This window comes from Astyanax mexicanus, chromosome 2 (genome assembly GCF_023375975.1).
Source record: "Astyanax mexicanus isolate ESR-SI-001 chromosome 2, AstMex3_surface, whole genome shotgun sequence".
Classification (NCBI taxonomy): domain Eukaryota; kingdom Metazoa; phylum Chordata; class Actinopteri; order Characiformes; family Acestrorhamphidae; genus Astyanax; species Astyanax mexicanus.
This window is the reverse complement of record NC_064409.1, coordinates 16,564,271-16,581,861: the sequence shown is the minus strand read 5'-3', so window position 1 is coordinate 16,581,861 and position 17,591 is coordinate 16,564,271. Positions and strand designations below refer to the sequence as shown.

The 17,591-nt window shown below is 37.3% G+C and overlaps 1 protein-coding gene across 1 annotated transcript; it reads right to left on the bottom strand.

The window, feature by feature from the left end:
- Nucleotides 1-4,630: 4,630 nt before the first annotated feature.
- On the bottom strand, nucleotides 4,631-16,081 carry kcna1b (potassium voltage-gated channel, shaker-related subfamily, member 1b). The gene is made up of 2 exons (XM_007237082.4): nucleotides 15,251-16,081; nucleotides 4,631-14,523 (listed from the first exon to the last, which is right to left on the bottom strand). Exon 2 carries the CDS (start codon nucleotides 14,320-14,322, stop codon nucleotides 12,835-12,837), a length of 1,488 nt encoding a protein of 495 aa, XP_007237144.2. The 5' UTR covers nucleotides 14,323-14,523; nucleotides 15,251-16,081; the 3' UTR covers nucleotides 4,631-12,834.
- Nucleotides 16,082-17,591: the final 1,510 nt, after the last annotated feature.

Genomic DNA, 17,591 nt, shown 5'->3' with positions numbered 1-17,591 from the left:
AAGCTAAATTGAGTAAAATAACTATAACTCTTTCATTTCAGACAAGTCAGACAATTCAAATGAGTGCTGGATGTTAATCTACACACATTTCACTCTTAAAAAATGTTTATTTGGGTGAGTAAATCACTACAGTAAGCTAAGATTTCGACTAAAGCTGGAACATTAGCATTAGCAGCTAACCTTAAGTGGTTAGCGGCTAATGCCACCCAACAGAGCTACACTGAGGAACCCTGAGTGTTCCGGTAAACCAGGGCGATATTAGCTAGCAGTTCATCTCACAAAACTTGTTTTAACACAGTAAACACGCAGACTTCAGTCTGATATATTCACCTCTGAACACCAAAAGACCTAGCGCTTAGCAGGGTTAGCGGGTTATGCCAATTCTGCTCCAGCAGTGCTAGCCGGGGTTAGCAACAGGCTACCAGCTGATAACACTCACCTCTGGATGGCCAAAAAGCTAGCGCTTCACAAAAGCTGATGCTGTACTTCAGCGGAGTAGCTTTACTGCTCTTCACAACCTGACTGGTAAAATTCATACATAAGACAATTATAAGACGCACTGGCGATTTTTGGGAAAATTAAAGGATTAAAGGAAAGTGCGCCTTATAGTGCGGAAAATACGATATGTGAAAAAGTGCTCCTATGTTTTTGGAACAGCGCTTTCCACTCCCCTGAGAGAGTGAAGTCATCAAGTATGCACCTGCTCAAATTACAGAATAAAAGCCATCCTCGGGAGTATGCACTCGCGAGCCGAACTTACGAGTCCAAACTTCTGTTCTAGGTATTGAAAAACAGCCCTGTTTTTGTATTTGTGTAGGATTGGTGGTGATCATCATTACAGGCCCACCAACTAACCATTCAGATAACTTTAATAAGAATATTTAGGAAAGTTAGCTTTAAAGTTACAGAAATGATGTTCCAGAAACATTCTGGAAGTTCTGATTTCTCTTATAACGTTCCCAGATAGATGAATAATAACATTATGGAAGCATTAAAAATGTCCAAAATTCCCAAAACTTGGGGAAAAAAATAAATAAAACCATGACACAATTAATGCTGCAGTGATGTTACCAAAAACCTTAGAAACCTTAAATAAAGACGTTCTACGAACATCCAGAAAATTTGACAGACTAAACACTTTTAGTATGTTAATTGTCATGTTTTGAAAACATACTATTAACCTTTGTAATTCTTAGCTGCAATGCAGTGGCCCTAGCCTTTCTGAACACACATTCTGCTGTGCTTTTCCAACAGGACAATGCTCGTTCACATACTGCTGCCTTCTCAAGCCTCCAGATTGCCCTGAAGACAAAGAAATTGCATCACTACTCCAACCCAACCACAAAATCTGCTGGATCTTATTGTGTGAGAATATTGGAGCTGCATGGGATGGATTATCGCAGGACACCATTAGGAACCTCTACACCTCCATCCAATTATTACTGCCCGCATTTTTTTTTCATTTACGGTCCTTGGTCACTTTTATATTTCTTTTAAAAAGCATTGCAATCTGCCAACTCATTCTATTTTTTGATGGTATTATAAGTATATATATATTTTAGGTGTTAATAATGCACAAACGTTAATGCATACCTTTATTTAGTGTGGATTTGAAAAAATAAGATGTTATGCAGTGCAGTGATGTGCCTCTAAAAACAACACTCTCTGTAACTGAATAATTAATGCAGACGATCATTGATTTGTGGCACTAAAACAATGCCCTCCAACCCTGCTCTTGGAAAGCTCACAGAATTCTCCCAGAATTTGGATCCAACCCTAATCCACTGCACCTGATCCAATAATTACTGTCTTTAGAAGTCTTCGATTGGCAGAATGATGCGTTTCGTCCAGCATTTTTATCAGCGTTGGCGGCAGGCCCACTCTCACACCCAAGCAGCCCCTGCTATATACAATGTCAGCAAGAGCTGATAAACGCCAGGTTCAAGTCAATTTTTATGCTCTACTCGCATAAATTAAACATGGCAATACAGTGTTGTGATAGTAGGAACAAAGGGGCGGTGAGTTCAGGCTGTGTAGAGTTTCCTTTAATGATGGACAGCTGCAGCTCTTCAGGAAACTTCACCCAGAAGAATTTAGGCACAGCTCTTAACAGCGACATGAAGGCAAAGAAAGAGTTTTAGATTTAAAAACTCCTTGAACCATATGTTTATTATATAGTTATTAGTCATACTGCAGAAACTTTGGTGCAGAAATTTGGTAACTGTTTGTTTTAGGATCTTATTAAGTCCCACAGGGTTCTATATCAAGGCCTAAAAAACTGATGTACATTTTACAGTAGTGTAGTTATAAAAGTCTACATGTTGTGTTTCTGAGTCCAGCTCTACTGTCCAATCACGTCTTAACTCCCCTTAGATTACAGTGTGAAAAAGTGTGTGTGACCGCTTAGTTGAGTTGCCCAGTTTGGATAAATGTAACTTTATGCAAATACAAGATTGATCATTTGCTTGCTATAACAAATTGTGTGCATTTTTTGCATGCTTTTATATTTCCCCTTGGGTCTCGACTGCCCCATAAACACTATAAACCTATAAGCGTGCAAAAAAAAACAAAACATGCCTCTATTTTCTGTGAATGAGCTGAAAGAGATTAATGTCAGGAATCATATGCTTCTATGAGCCATTTTAATGATATCACCATAAGGAAGCATGGGGCACCAAGTGGTTCTGTGATCAGGAGATTGCTCGTTTGAATCCCGGTCATGCAGCTTGCCGTCAGCTACAGGAGCCCAGAGAGAGCACAATTGGCTTTCTAAAATGTTTTATAGATTTGGATGTAAAAAAAAAAAAATCACAAAGTTCTCAATATTAAGAAACTAAAAACATATATTTTTAGCAGAAACATTTAAGCATATTTTATTAACCTGAATCTGGCAGTCTTTTACACTGTGTCCAAAAGAAAATGTTAATTTAGTTTGTTAATTTAACACTGGCAAATGTACAGTGTAGAAATGCTCTAAATTATTTGAAATGTAGATTTTTTTGTCTCCTTCTTCTCCTTCTCTCCTTGCAGTTTTGGAGATACAAGGTTGACAAAATGCAAATATTCTCTACAGCAGGGGTTCCTAATCGCATTCTTTCACACTGTGCACACTGTTGTGATTTCCATCCTCATCTAGCACACCTGATTTAACTCAATATTACTCATCCTTAAGCTCCTTATGTGCTCAATTAGGTACAGTATTTTTCTCATAGAAAAATAACTATATATACATGTATTTCTAGTATCACATTATTTGGATGCTCCATTATAGATGCCCTGTAGATGCTCATGTATCATTCAACTAACATTTAACTGACTATATAATACAGCAACTAAACTACAAGCTAAATGTTAATGATACTTTATAAAGTCTAATCCTACACCTAACCCTAATACTAAAACCTAACCCTGAATAAAACCCTAAAACCTCACCCTAGCCCTCATATTAGCTTAAATTTAACACTAAACCTAACCCTAAGGTATGTTTAAGGGTAGCTATAGGGTTGGGTCTATGGGTTACATTCAATACAAAAAAAAAACATTTACATTCAGCTTAGAGTTTAGTTGCATTCAATAGACATTTAACTTCATGTTTGTTGAGTATCTACGAGGCATCTACAATAGACCATCCAAGTAAAGTGTTACCGTATTTCTTTATATGTACATTTCAAATACACTGTTTAAATTCTGAATATGTATTTCAAACATTTTCAGTACAATGACATTTTTGTCCAAATGTATTTGATAAATATATTTGACATATATATATATTTTTTGTCATGAGTTGAACCCTTTCTTTAGGACATCAATTGGACAGTTTACACTTTTTCATTAAGGACCTTTGATTTAAAAGTGTCTACCACATCATGTAAAATGTATGTGTGTGTCTCCAAAATTGTCTGTTTTTTTATAAATAACATTTATTTTTTTATTATTTGTTTCTTTAAGGGAAAGTACTTTGTACAATCTGTCTCTGGGGCTTTTAACTTTTTTCTTCACATTATCTATTCATTTATTTTTTGTTCTTTTTTCCTAGTGTTTGGTACACCAATAATACTGAGACCACTTTAGTTTCTGAATCAGTTTCTCTCATTTTGCTATGTATAGGTATATATTTGAGTAAAATGAACATTGTTGTTTGATTCTATAAACTATGGACAACATTTCTCCTAAATTCCGAATAAAAATATTGTCATTTAGAGCATTTATTTGCAGAAAATGAGAAATGGCTGAAATAACAAAAAAGATGCAGAGCTTTTAGACCTCAAATAATGCAAAGAAAACAAGTTCATATTCTTAAAGTTTTAAGAGTTCAGAAATCAATATTTTAAAGTTTTTGTGCATCTTGGCATGTTCTCCTCCACCAGTCTTACACACTACTTTTGGATAACCTTATGCCACTCCTGGTGCAAAAAATCAAGCAGTTGAGCTTGGTTTGATGGATTGTGATCATCCATCTTCCTCTTGATTATTTTCCAGAGGTTTTTAATTTGGTAAAATCAAAGAAACTTTTTTTTTCTAGAGCTGTATATAATAAAAAAAACAAAAAACAAAAAAAAAAAACATAAAACATTATGCCGTTGAACAGACACAGATTTTTTTCAGGAAACAAACCACATGAAACCGAAGCTGAGATCTTCAGATATATTGATGTATTTATTGATATGGATGCGCAGTAGGATGGAGAATAGACAGGGGATGGACATCCTTGCATAGATCATAGACTATGCCTTCACCAGCATATAATGAAAGAGAATACGCTGCTGCAGGATCCTGCATGTTCGACGACATGACTCAGAAACATGGAGTTAAGGAACGTACAGTATAATAAGAACAACATCCAAAAACAACAGAGTCCGAAATAAGGTTCACATACAGTAGCCAGTCTAATTTTAATGTATGTGTGTGTGAGTGTGTGCGTGGATGGATGGATGAAAAGAGATCTGGATGTTGCACACACACACCGAATTAATGATGATGTAGTTCTTCGACATAATATAATATAAATCAGACTATAATAATAATAATAATAATAATAATAATAATAATAATTTGGCAGAAATCCTAAAGCAAATGAGGGCAGACATGTAAGATTATGCTGAGGCAGATTCAGATTTCATTATTGAATTATTTGGATCATGCAGTTCTTAGTTTTTTTCTTTTATCATGCAGACTTGTTGATTTAAGCAGTTAAATGAACACATTGAAAAGCTCAGAAAAGTGCTTGAGTAGAACAGGGACGTGGAGTGAGTGCTGAAGAACATGATGGTCGTGATGCATTGCAGCCTTTATGTAATATGTAATATGACCCAGAAATGCTGTTCAGTATTTTAAGTACACTCACATGGCTAAAAAATTAATTAAATTTTTAAAACAGAAGAAATCTCTTTTTTTTTGGTAGTATTGTGTGTTTTTTGTTTTAATGTGTATATATATATATATATAATTTTTTTTTTGTTACGTGCCTTTACAGCATCTCGGCAAGAAAATATAAGATGAATCGGCTGCAAGGCTTATGCGTATTTCCTTACAGTTTATATCTTGAATATATTTTTGATGTGTTTTGTTTCATTTTCATATTTTATGTTTCTTAACAGTGATGTACAATAACAATAAGTCAATAAATAAAGATCAGAACAAAAGGGGTGAATCAATATCACACTCGATGGAATTTCATTGGCTTCTATATAGTTGTTTCTTCTCATTTTTTCTCATTATTTTTTACCATAAAAAGGTTCAGAAAGCACTAACATTCTTCGAAACCTCAGTAATAAAGCTTACATACAGTAATCAGAACTGATTATAAAATATTAAGATTATAAAAACAAAAACAAAAAAAACCAACAGAACTACGTATAAGACGTTTTAGTACATGACCAACCCAGTGCAATGCAGATTAAATATAAAGAAGAAAAAAGGCCAGTATTGTTCTTTTCTGCTGTTCAGTAAATAAGATTTGTTCATTTTTATATGAAAATAATGTTTCATATCAATATACTGGAATACAGTTCTGTGCAAAACTGTCTCAGGCCCCTGAGAGGACCTGTGCAGATGATGTGTATTATTTCAGCTCTACTAACATTAGAATAAATTCGATGCTTTAAATAATTGAACGTTGTGGTTTGTTGTGTATAAGTGTGTCAGCTAATGCCAGGGCCAGGTTCATGCTACACAACTACATCACATGACTGAGTCGTAACAGAGAATCCTGCAGTGGTTGTAGTTTGCAAACTACACAACTGATCAGTGACACAGAGCCATGAATTACGCCGTCTTTCACCAGAAGGAACACACAGTGGGTCTAATTTCCCTCAAATTTTTTTTTTTTTCTATTTTCTTCACAAAATCAAGATACACAATATGCTCCTTCCAGAATGGATGTCCTCGAGTAATGAATGACAAATAGTTAAGAAAATTAACATTCAATAAATGCTAAATTATGGTTCCATTACATCATTTTTTTTTACATCGATTATGGAAAAGAAATAACATGTAAACAGCCTTTATTTAAAGGGGCACTAAACCCTGTGATTTTTGCTCCAACCTTAGCTAGAATTTGAAAACAGCTGAAAAAACGTGAGGGGTAGTTTGGGAGGGGCACTGGGTGATGTATGGGTTTAGAGGCAGGGCAGGAGGGAAAGCTGATCGGCTGAGCTGCAGCAGAGGGGGTATTATTGATTGACAGATTTGCATATTGTGATGTGTCTGTGTAAAAAGTACATGGAAACATCATCCTCGTCTATAGCACACTTGAACTTGAGAGTTCACTGCACAGTGGAAATTACCACAGTAAAATCGTTTTTCAACGGTTAGAAAACGTTTATACAAATTTTAAGCAAGACTGGTGTGTTTAATTACTTAAAAAGAACAAATTTCATCTATTCATTTAGCGACCTCTCTGGTGAGAATGTGTAATTACACAGAGCATGTGGAAGATTACTCTCAGTGTTACTGTTATTCTAGAAATTCTATGTTTTTAAATATATTTTTTTGCGATAAATCTACAATCAATAAACGATTGCTCCAATCAGCAGCATATGATGAGCACTGAGTGAGTGATAATTTTTCCCCAGTCTGAGGTTTTTCATCTGCGGTCCAGTCTGAAGTTTTTCAACCAGCTGGTGACGCAAAAATCTGGCCTAAAATTATGTAGAGTGAACCCGGCCAAACCATTTCCAAAACTGCTGTTTGAAGGCAAGTTTATCTTATCAGTTCTTCCAAAAAAATAATATATCACAATTTAAATCTGGCAGTTGTTTTTTTACATTGTGCAAAATGTTCACAGTGAATGGACTAAACATAAATATTCCAAATTATGCAATCTTTCACAAACAGGAACTGTACTAATCAATAAACTTACTAAGATGATCAGCACCCAGTGTCTGTCTTCTAACCAAAATTTCAGAGTCACTCCAAAAATCTTGTATCTCCATATTGTATTGTTTGTGCTGTTTTCTTTTATTATCATATTTGAATCTGGCAGTTGTTTTTACATTGTGCAAAATTTTCATGTTGAATGGACCAATAGAAATGCTCCAAAATGTCTTGGATTAAAATCCTTTTACACTGACTTCCATTAAAATAAAATAAAAAAACTGTCTCTTAACTGTAAAGTTGAGATTTGAGACATTTTGTCCTGTTAAGATACAACATTTTTGAGTGACCAAAATCCAACTGGCTACATACCAACCAACAGCATTCAGCCTTATAAACTGACCTCTGTATTTCTGTTCATTTATATTTATTCTAATATTACGATGCTTTAAGCATAAAAACACTCAAGTTTAAAACAGGTTTCATGGCCTAAGACCTTTGCACAGGACTGTATAACACGTAAGTGGCTTAAAATTGTGCAACATCATAATAAATCAATGGCTATTTCAAAGAATCTCATTGAGTTAGAAGTTGTAATAAATCATGACCCATGACCTATTTGTCTGAATTTTAAAATCTCTATAAAAACAAATAAAGAAAAGCTCTATAGAAAGAAATGATAGAAAATATTCCTACAAATAATAGAAAGTCATTTTTAGTAATATTGTAGCCCACATGTGTCATTTCAAGCACAGAACAGAGAACAAAAAAAGATCTCTGTCAATAAAATGTCATTTAATGAGGAATATCTCTAGAAGTGATCACAGTCTTTTTGTTTTGTTTGTTTATTTTTTCACTTCTCTCGCATGTTCATATCCTGGTATATTAGTTGATTTATTAGTTTTCTAGTATGTCAGTAATGTTTTACACACTGTAAAGGGAGAAAAAGAGATTTATTTTTGGTCCCCTGGATCAGTTACCATGATTTATAAAAATGATACATATATATATAGATTTTAAATTTTACCTACTCTTAAGTTAAAGGTGTTACTCTGATATGGAAATGTACAGATCATGCTTATGGTACAAATCAGCGTTGGGATATGCTATCCCGGGATCTTCTGAAATAGCCCAATAATTTCTTTTTTCATGCTTTTAAATTTTTTTGTTACTCATTTTTTTATTTGAATATTTTAAGATGTGTTTAAAAACCCATAATCCTACTTACAAAGTACTTCTAGTAACATTTGTTTTTATTTTTTTTTACCAAGAATTTGTTTGTAGTTTATGGAGCCTAAAATGTGATGTAAGTATTTTAATATGAATTTTGTATTATTGTTTTAATTAAATTTGCCTGATTTTGAATTCTAACAATGCTTTTTTGGGAGTGCACTTTTGAGATGGTAAAATGTGCTTTCAACATAACTTAAGGTTTTCATAAAAATCAGGATTTATCAGATGTTTTTTTTTATCTGAAGAATTTGTGGATCTGAATTTTTTTTAAATGTAAAATTTGTTAGTTGTGAACAAATTTCTCCTCCTCACAAGTTAAAAACACCAAAAAGCACTTTTAAAATTCTAAATTCAGATACATTTAATTCAAATCTACAAAATATTTTTAATCTCCATAGCAGTTTGTATTTTTTCCTTTGCAGTAGATCTTAAAGCTATCAGTTGTACTTGTAAGAACCCAAAAATTAACGGAAGGTCCAAAAAGTCCAACACGCATTATAACTATAGGCTATAATACTGTATCACTGTTCTTAATAGAGTTTAATAGACTGGTTAGTTTCCCAGATTTTCAGTTTGTTTACTATTTAAGCGGATAAATATAGGCCCTACCTATATATTTGGTCTGGGCAGTAAGTGGATAATTCTGCCAGTGTTCTTTTAAAGTATAAAAAATGTAGCCTTTCATATGTCCTGTTCATTTCTGCTTTTCAATCTGTATAATACTGATAAATATCTCTCATTTCCTTCCAGTTGTGTTTCAGTACTTTCATTTAGAGCAAACTAGCTGTTATACAGTAGACTGTGCATGTGGTGGCTGTCCAAAGAAAAACACGTATCTACATTTGTGTCGATTTTTAGTTTGATGTTTGAGCACAGCAATATTGTGTGGAAATTTTATGATAAATGTCTAAAATTACTTGGAATAAAAACTTGTCACATTCATTTACACTGGAAGTAGGACTGTCTGTAATTGCATTAATTAATTACAGTATATAATTACAAGACCTACTGCCCATTAGATTTTTCTCAGAGAGGTGAGCCCATTACCATGAATGAGGTGGTATTTCTTTAACTAGGTTAAAGAATATGGAATTTGCCCCTAGTAATTTGACAGTCAATTACCCATTTCTTATCAAAACAAATAATGTCCCACTTTTTACCTCATGTTTACCCATGTTACTATTGCTAGCACTGTGTCACGTAGAATTGTTCATAACGCATTATAACAACATCCTGAAAACATGTCCACATGTAGAAGATGGACAGTACTGTGTGTCTGACTGATTTAATAACACATAGATAGAGAGAAGCGCTGATAAACTGTGTAATACTACTGTTTTTACTTCTGGTGATGCAGCCATCTTGGATTCTATACCATACCAGTTTCAGAGTTTAAAATCCAACTTTTAGATGCATTCCAGATTACATTCCCTAAATGGAATGCAAAAATCCAGCGAATGAATGAGCTGCTATGTTTTTATATTCCATATGCAATATGGAAATATTTCAGTAGTTAAAATTTCATTGCTCTTTTAAAGGGCATGCTTGCATTATTATGCTTTTATCATATTTTTATTATTTTTATTTTTATGTATCAGTGGCATTAAAATTACAATAATATCGCAATAAGTGTTTCACAATTTATCACTGGGACTATATTATTTTTAAAAAGTAGCTATTGTGACAGCGCTAACTGGAAGTTAACATGTTTTTTTCCCCTTTTAATTTTAAGGTGATATTTTGTTTTTTGTTGTTCTTTGGACAGCAACAATGTGTTCTTCTTTAAAATCCATTTCCAGCACTTTTGTTCAGGTTCTGTATTGATTTTCTGTGCAAAACACTGTGTGGTTCTTGACCTTGGGGGAATGCCTAGCAGGATGTTAAGCTTCTGGGTTTCACAAACACTCCATACGTGACCACACTGAGGTAGACAAACACATAAAAAGGCTTATTATGGTATGACATGATGAAGCAAAAAAAAATTATCTAAGTCAAAAAATTAAAACAATGGACAGCAAAAGAGATGAAAAATAGATATTTCTAATTATTCTCTGTACAATGGTAATTATCTGTTTTTGGAGATCATTTGAGTCATTTACTGAGGTTTATATACAAGGATTTGAAGGGGCAGTTCCTGAAACATCCTACACCAATATCCCACTTTGTTCCTGCTTTTTCTTCGTTTGTCTTTTCCAACAATTCCCAACAGTTTTCCAATCAATATGTCACCACTTTCTGTGCACTGAGGCCACAGGACAAACTCCCTCCATTCTAGAGTATTCTACTATACACCAGCAGACATACTCCAACTGTCTTTATGTTTATGTGCATCTTCTGACTACGACAGTCCAAATGATACTCGGATGGGTCCTGGACTATGCATCATACAGTAGGTTAAAAGGAGCTGCACAGTAAAATTGATGCTATTGTACATGGAGGCACTTTTAACAGTTCTGTCAGTTCGAGGGTTAAAGGCACTATACGCGAACACAAACAGAGGGTTAAATATATGTGTATCTTCTATAATGTAGATGTTGAATTTAAAAGTTAAAGATACACTAAGTAATATTTTTCTCATTGTTGTGAACTTATGCTACGTTCCATTCACCTCGGAAGTTGAATTTCTGAGTTTGGACTGATAACAAGCTCAAATCCACAGCGTTCCTGTTAAAACTGTCTAATAATAATGTGTTTTTGGCAAATCCAACCAAAATATGTTCTGTTCTCCTTTCCGATTATCAGTGTTAGCTTTGCCCCAGGTTAGCATTGCTAGTTAACAGTAAGATTAGCTCTAATTTTGTGCATTCAAACTGTTGATGTGTGCAACAGCCATTTTGGATTTTTTTTTAGGCTCTCCAACCTTTCTGAATAGGAAATCTGACTTTTAGGGGCATTTCAATTAAAATTTTCTACTTGAAACTATCTCTTTGCTGGAAATTCTGACATCCGAGTTCAAATGGGAGGCAGCAATACTCTAGATTTGAATGTATTTAAAAGTAAATATGCTGTAAAGTCATGAATGATTTGCAAGCATTACAAAATACATGAAATGAGAATTTTCCTTTCTTTGTATTATTAAAGTTAGCTTGTTTTAGCAAAGGAAAAAAAAAAACTTAATTAGTGTACCTTTAAACATTGGATGCATCATTTACAACTCGTAATTAGCAATTGTCCATCACAATAGTCTGTGGGTTGTCACCTCCATATCCTGTTAACTGTAGCTGTAGATACTGTAATACTGTTTGGAGTGTACTGACATTTTTTCAAAATGTCATCTCGATACCTTGTTAACTTTGTATTAAGATATCTTTGTTAATATATGTCATTAAAGTCAGCAAAAATCCCTTCATTAATCTACAAATACACGTAAACCTATCTCAATTTGTTAATACTGATGTCATGCACTAATTATACCAGGATACACAGTACCTGAGTCGAGTAGGCCTCAATGCTTCATAGTTGACATGCCACGATCTCCATAATTAACTGCTCCAACGTTAAGATTAAACATTCATCTCATAAATGCTTTTTAAATAATCTATACCAGGAACAATAAATAATAACCATTGCACTTTTGGTGAAACCAAATGAGAGAAAATCTGAGGGCATAAATAAATGAAAAAAAGAAAAAGAAATTAATGAGGTAATGTTTGTGCATGCCAATATATAAAAAAAATCCAAAGAATATTGTAACATGCTTATAAGAAAACCCCCAAAAGCCATGTGCCGCCTCACATGGCTTTGGGCTTAATGGGGCAAAAGTCCTAGCATCTGCGGGAGAAATAGCAGCATTGCAGATGTCTTTCACAAAAGTGCCACCTGTCCAGCGAGAACCGTCAACCATCGAGCAGGGACTGGAAACCATGCTTTTCCTGTTACATTAAGGTGCATCTAATCTGCTCAGCAGAGCTCAAGATGTAGCATGGCATAGCTCCCACAAGCAGACCAATATCAGTATCTGCAGATGCTCTAGAAGGTCCTGATGCACGTTCCTGGATGCTGTGCGCAGTGTGTTGTATTAAAAAAAGAAATTCCATGCGAAGTTGATACTGCAGTCACGGAGTCTCCCATATTTTTATAGAATAAAATCTTTGAAACCACAGTTTCTATATTTTAGACAATCTATATGAAGCTGAATGCCGGTAGAAGTATCCCTTGCTGTAAATGTAGGGTAAAGCATATGCAATGCAACAACGCATTGCATAGATAAAGCATTCTGGTATGGTTACCACTCTGGGTGCAGTTGAGATGCCTCTGCAGATGCTTCGTCAAGATGAAACCGGAATATTACACATCTGTTAGAAGCTTTCCCTTGTTCACACAGTTTTGGTTCATGACAGTGCAGTTCCCAGTCCTCAGGTTCGCCTCCCGAAAATTGTCAATGCTGTTGTTCATGTCCTCGTCGATCTCTACGTACTCCGACTTGCTGACGATAGAGGAACTGCGCCGACTAGAGCTGGAGTCAGTGGCAATGTTGGGATTGCTCACGTTGAGGAGCTGTGCCTGCTCCTCCCCTTCAGTCTCTCTGTGGTAGAAGTAGTTGAAGTTAGACACAATCACGGGCACTGGGAGCGCAATGGTCAGCACGCCAGCAATGGCGCACAAGGAACCTACTATTTTGCCCCCAATGGTCACGGGGTACATGTCCCCATAGCCCACAGTGGTCATAGAGACCACTGCCCACCAGAAGGCGTCTGGGATGCTCGTGAAAAACGACTCCTTCTCCTCTGCCTCAGCAAAGTACACCGCACTAGAGAACAAGATGACCCCAATGAAGAGAAAGAAGATAAGCAGGCCAAGCTCCCGCATACTGGCCTTCAAGGTCTGGCCCAAAATCTGCAGCCCTTTGGAGTGTCTCGACAGTTTGAAGATCCTGAACACCCTGACCAGACGGATGACCCTGAGGATGGCCAGGGATGTGGCCTGCTCTCCCCCTCCTTTTGGTTCCTGTCCTTCCTCTGAATCATCTGCTAGCTCTGTGCCAAGCGTGATAAAGTATGGTATGATGGCCACCACGTCGATTGTGTTCATCATGTTCTTAAAGTAGGCTGCCTTACTTGGGCATGCAAAGAATCTCACAATCAACTCAAAGGAGAACCATATGATGCAGAGAGTCTCCACAATGAAGAAGGGGTCTGTGAGAACATTTGGTTTGTAATAGATAGTGGTGTTCCCTACTTTTTGTAACCTTCCTTGAGGGTCCTCCTTGAGCTCTGGTAATGTCTCCAAGCAAAATATGACAATGGATATGAGAATGACCATAACGGACACAATGGCGATTCCGCGTGCTGGACCCGAGCTCTCAGGATGCTCGAACAGGAGCCAGATTTGCCGCTGGAACTCATTCTCTGGCAGTGGTCGCTCTTCCTCGCGGATGAAGCCCTCGTCTTCCCTGAACTTCTCCATGGCCTCTACGCCAAGCTCGTAAAACTTTATTTCCTCTGAAAACATATCCAAAGGAACATTCACAGGTCTCCTCAGCCGTCCTCCAGACTGGTAGTAATAGAGGATGGCATCGAAGCTGGGACGATTCCTGTCAAAGAAGTACTCGTTCCTCAATGGGTCGAAGTACCTCATCCTCTTTTTGGGATTGCCCAGCAGTGTGTCTGGGAACTGGGCAAGCGTCTTGAGCTGTGTCTCAAAACGCAAGCCGGATATGTTGATGACCACGCGCTCACAGCATTCGTGCTCATCGTGCTCGGCGGCATAGGACTCCTGTGGGTGGCCCGCCAGAGCCGAGCTTTCGTCCAAGTGGTCTCCTGCCACCACTGTCATCGCGGAGCTCACACCAGCAGCGCCGCAGGACAGGCTGGGGTTGGGCGCGTGTTCATGCAGCTCCTCGCCTCGCTGCGCTGTCTGTGGATCAAGCTGCCATTGAAAGGGAGCTTGTCGTGCCGATTCCTCTGTGTTTACCCTTCCACCGGTCCATATCTCCAATCTCCGGCAGAGTGCTGCATCACCTCTTTTCGTTCACCACTCGACAGAGAAACACAGAGAGACAGAGAGAGACAGAAAGAGACAGGGAGAGAGAAAGATGACTGGTGAGCCAAGGGGTGATCATATCATCAGATCATATCATTGAGACAAAAAGCAAAACGATCAAATCCATGTATTATATGATGACATTTTCTATCACAAAAAATGCAGCTCGTCCTTTATGTCGTCCTCTATCTGTACAGCACAGTAGGACGAGGGCTAAAACGCGCAAATGCGCATCAGATGAGATGAAATAAGCCATTAAAGGAAACCAGAGCAGCCTCTCCAATCCTTCACACACATAAAGCCTACACAAACACAGAGATAAATACACACACACATACACCATTTCTCTGTGCGCAGTTATGCACCAGCTTAACAACAACAAGTTTCAGGCTGCTGCCCATATCGTTGAACACTGAAATGCAAAAAACTAAACATCTTAGGCATATCTTATTTTTGCATTTAACATTTAATTATCATACAATGTTGGATTACTGAGTACGGAGTACTTATACAACACAGTACCTGGTGAGTCTGCTCTGATACGGCTCTCCTTTATTAGGTTATAATAGTTTTTAAGACACAAAAATCTAAGAACCAACTGTTACAATTGCATGATTGCATGATTACAACCAGTTGGGTTCAAGCATTCATAGATATAAAAAAAAATCATTCAAGATTTATTTATCTGTCGATCAAGATATGTTCTCTTTTTTGTTCTTACCTGGGGTGGTCTGTTTGGGCTTTTTAAAGAAGGGGATCTCGTCCTGCGTCCTGCAACCTTGCCTGTACTCCAACTTTGGCTTTAGTGTGATCGCGGTATAGGAGCCACCACTATGACCAAAGCCTGGATTAGCTACCTGTATCCTTTAACTGTCCACTGTTGTCCCGCACAGTCCGACCGGACAGTGTCCGAGTAAATCTCTGCACCTGGGTGTGTTTACCATCATGTGGAGGATGCCAGTTGAGGAAAAACGAAAGTGACCACCACCAGCTAGACCTCTGCTGCTTGGTTTCTTCAATCTTATTTTTTTAGAGGTCTGCCAAGTGCCGCTACTGCTACCGTCCGACCGCAAGGCTCTTCAATGCTTGATTCCTTAATTCAGCCGCTGATCTGCGCGAAGAAGGGTGGAAAAAAGAAAGAGGCGCTGCTGCTGATTATGATGGTGGAGGTGGTGTAGTGGTGGTGGTGTGGTGATGGAGAGAAGGACTGAGAGAGAGAGTGAGAGAGAGTGAAAGGAGGAGGGGGTGCATTAGCTGTCGAGGTGCCGCATCAGCAAAAAACCGGGGTTAAGAAAGAATGAAGCTTTGCGCCTTTTGGTCGACGTCCAGAAAAAAAAACGCGGACAAACCGAGACGCAGCGGACACGCAGCCGCCGGTGGTGGTGGAACGGGAACGGAAGGAAGCGCGTGGGAGGAACGGACGCTGCGCGAGTGGGAAAGAGCTCCGTGAACATGTGAAAAAGCACACTGCAGCTTTTCATACGAGCGGAGAGGAGCTGGAGAGAGAGAGACATAGATAGAGAGAGGGAAAGGGAGGGAGAGAGGGAGGGAGTGGGTGAGAGAAAGAGAGGGAGAGAGAGAGAGAGTGGAAGGAGGAGGAGGGGGTTTGCTGGTTTCGGCGCAATGCAGACGGTCTGTACCAGCACGCGCCCCTACGAGCGCTTTTTCCACTCCACAGAAGAAGCAATAATAAAACGAGATGCGTCCTCTCTCCTGCGTTACAAAACGGCGTGTTGATCCTCCCGAAGACGCGTAAGCACGCGTGGATGCGCGGAGGGTCTTTTCTAGCGCAGTTTTATACATTTTTACTCTCATCCTCTTTTTAAAGGGTGGGAAAGCTCAAGGTGACAGTGTCAGAAAATAATAAAAAATAAAAATCAATCAATCAAAGGATTCAGAAGAACACATAAGAACATATGTTATGATAAACGGTGCATATTTTATATTTTATAAAAAAAACTAACAAAACGCATTTTCCAAAAGCTCTCAATTTCAAATCTATCTGTGCATCAGATATCCAATAATAAAATAAATAAAAATAAATCTCTAATACCTCTAAAAAAAAGTGTTGCAAACAAGGTCCCAGCAAAGTCCTCCAAATCCTGCTAGATCCTCCTGAAGGACACTCTGGAGACTTTGCGTCAGTGCTCTCAAAACCACAGGCAGGAGATGCAGGAGATGAAAGTCCGGTGTTATAAGAGAAGGGGAGGAAGGTCAGTGTGGAAAGGGCATCAGACTTGTCTCAAGTGGGCTGTTAGATCACCTTGACTTTGCGGATCAGATATACTCAATCGTTGCACCACTCAGATGTGTTCAGCTTATAAGCGCATTGTATACACGCTGTAAAACATATATAGAATCAGTAAAATACAGCGGGTAAATATTATTGTAGTGTAAAATTTACATTACGAGAGTGTGAAATATTTTATTGCAGTGCTACAAGCCTAAAAACATCCCAGCAATACCAGTAAAATGTATGGACAGTATGTATACATCTCTGAAAAAAATTAAGAGACCACTTCAGTTTCTGAATTAGTTTCTCTGATTTTGCTATGTATAGGTATACGGTTGAGTAAAATGAACATTGTTGTTTAATTCTATAAACTGTGGACAACATTTCTCCCAATTTTCAAATAAAAATATTGTCATTTAGAGCATTTATTTGCAAAAAATAAGAAATGGCTAAAATAACAAAAAGATGCAGAGCTTTCAGACCTCAAATGCAAAAAAAACAAAAAACAAGTTCATATTCATAAAGTTTTAAGAGATCAAAAAAAATAATATTCGCTGGAATAACCCTGTTTTTTTTATCACAGTTTATATGCACCTTGGCAATTTCTCCCCCACCAGTCTTACACACTGCTTTTGGATAACTTTATGCCACTCCTGGTGCAAACATTCAAGCAGTTCAGCTTGGTTTGATGGCTTGTGATCATCCATTAAACCATCAAAAGGTCTTCAATTTGGTAAAATCAAAGAAACTCATTTTTAAGTGGTCTCTTTTTTTTTCTAGAGCTGTATGTGATAGCTAGATGCAGTCAGAAGAACCTGTGGGAAATATC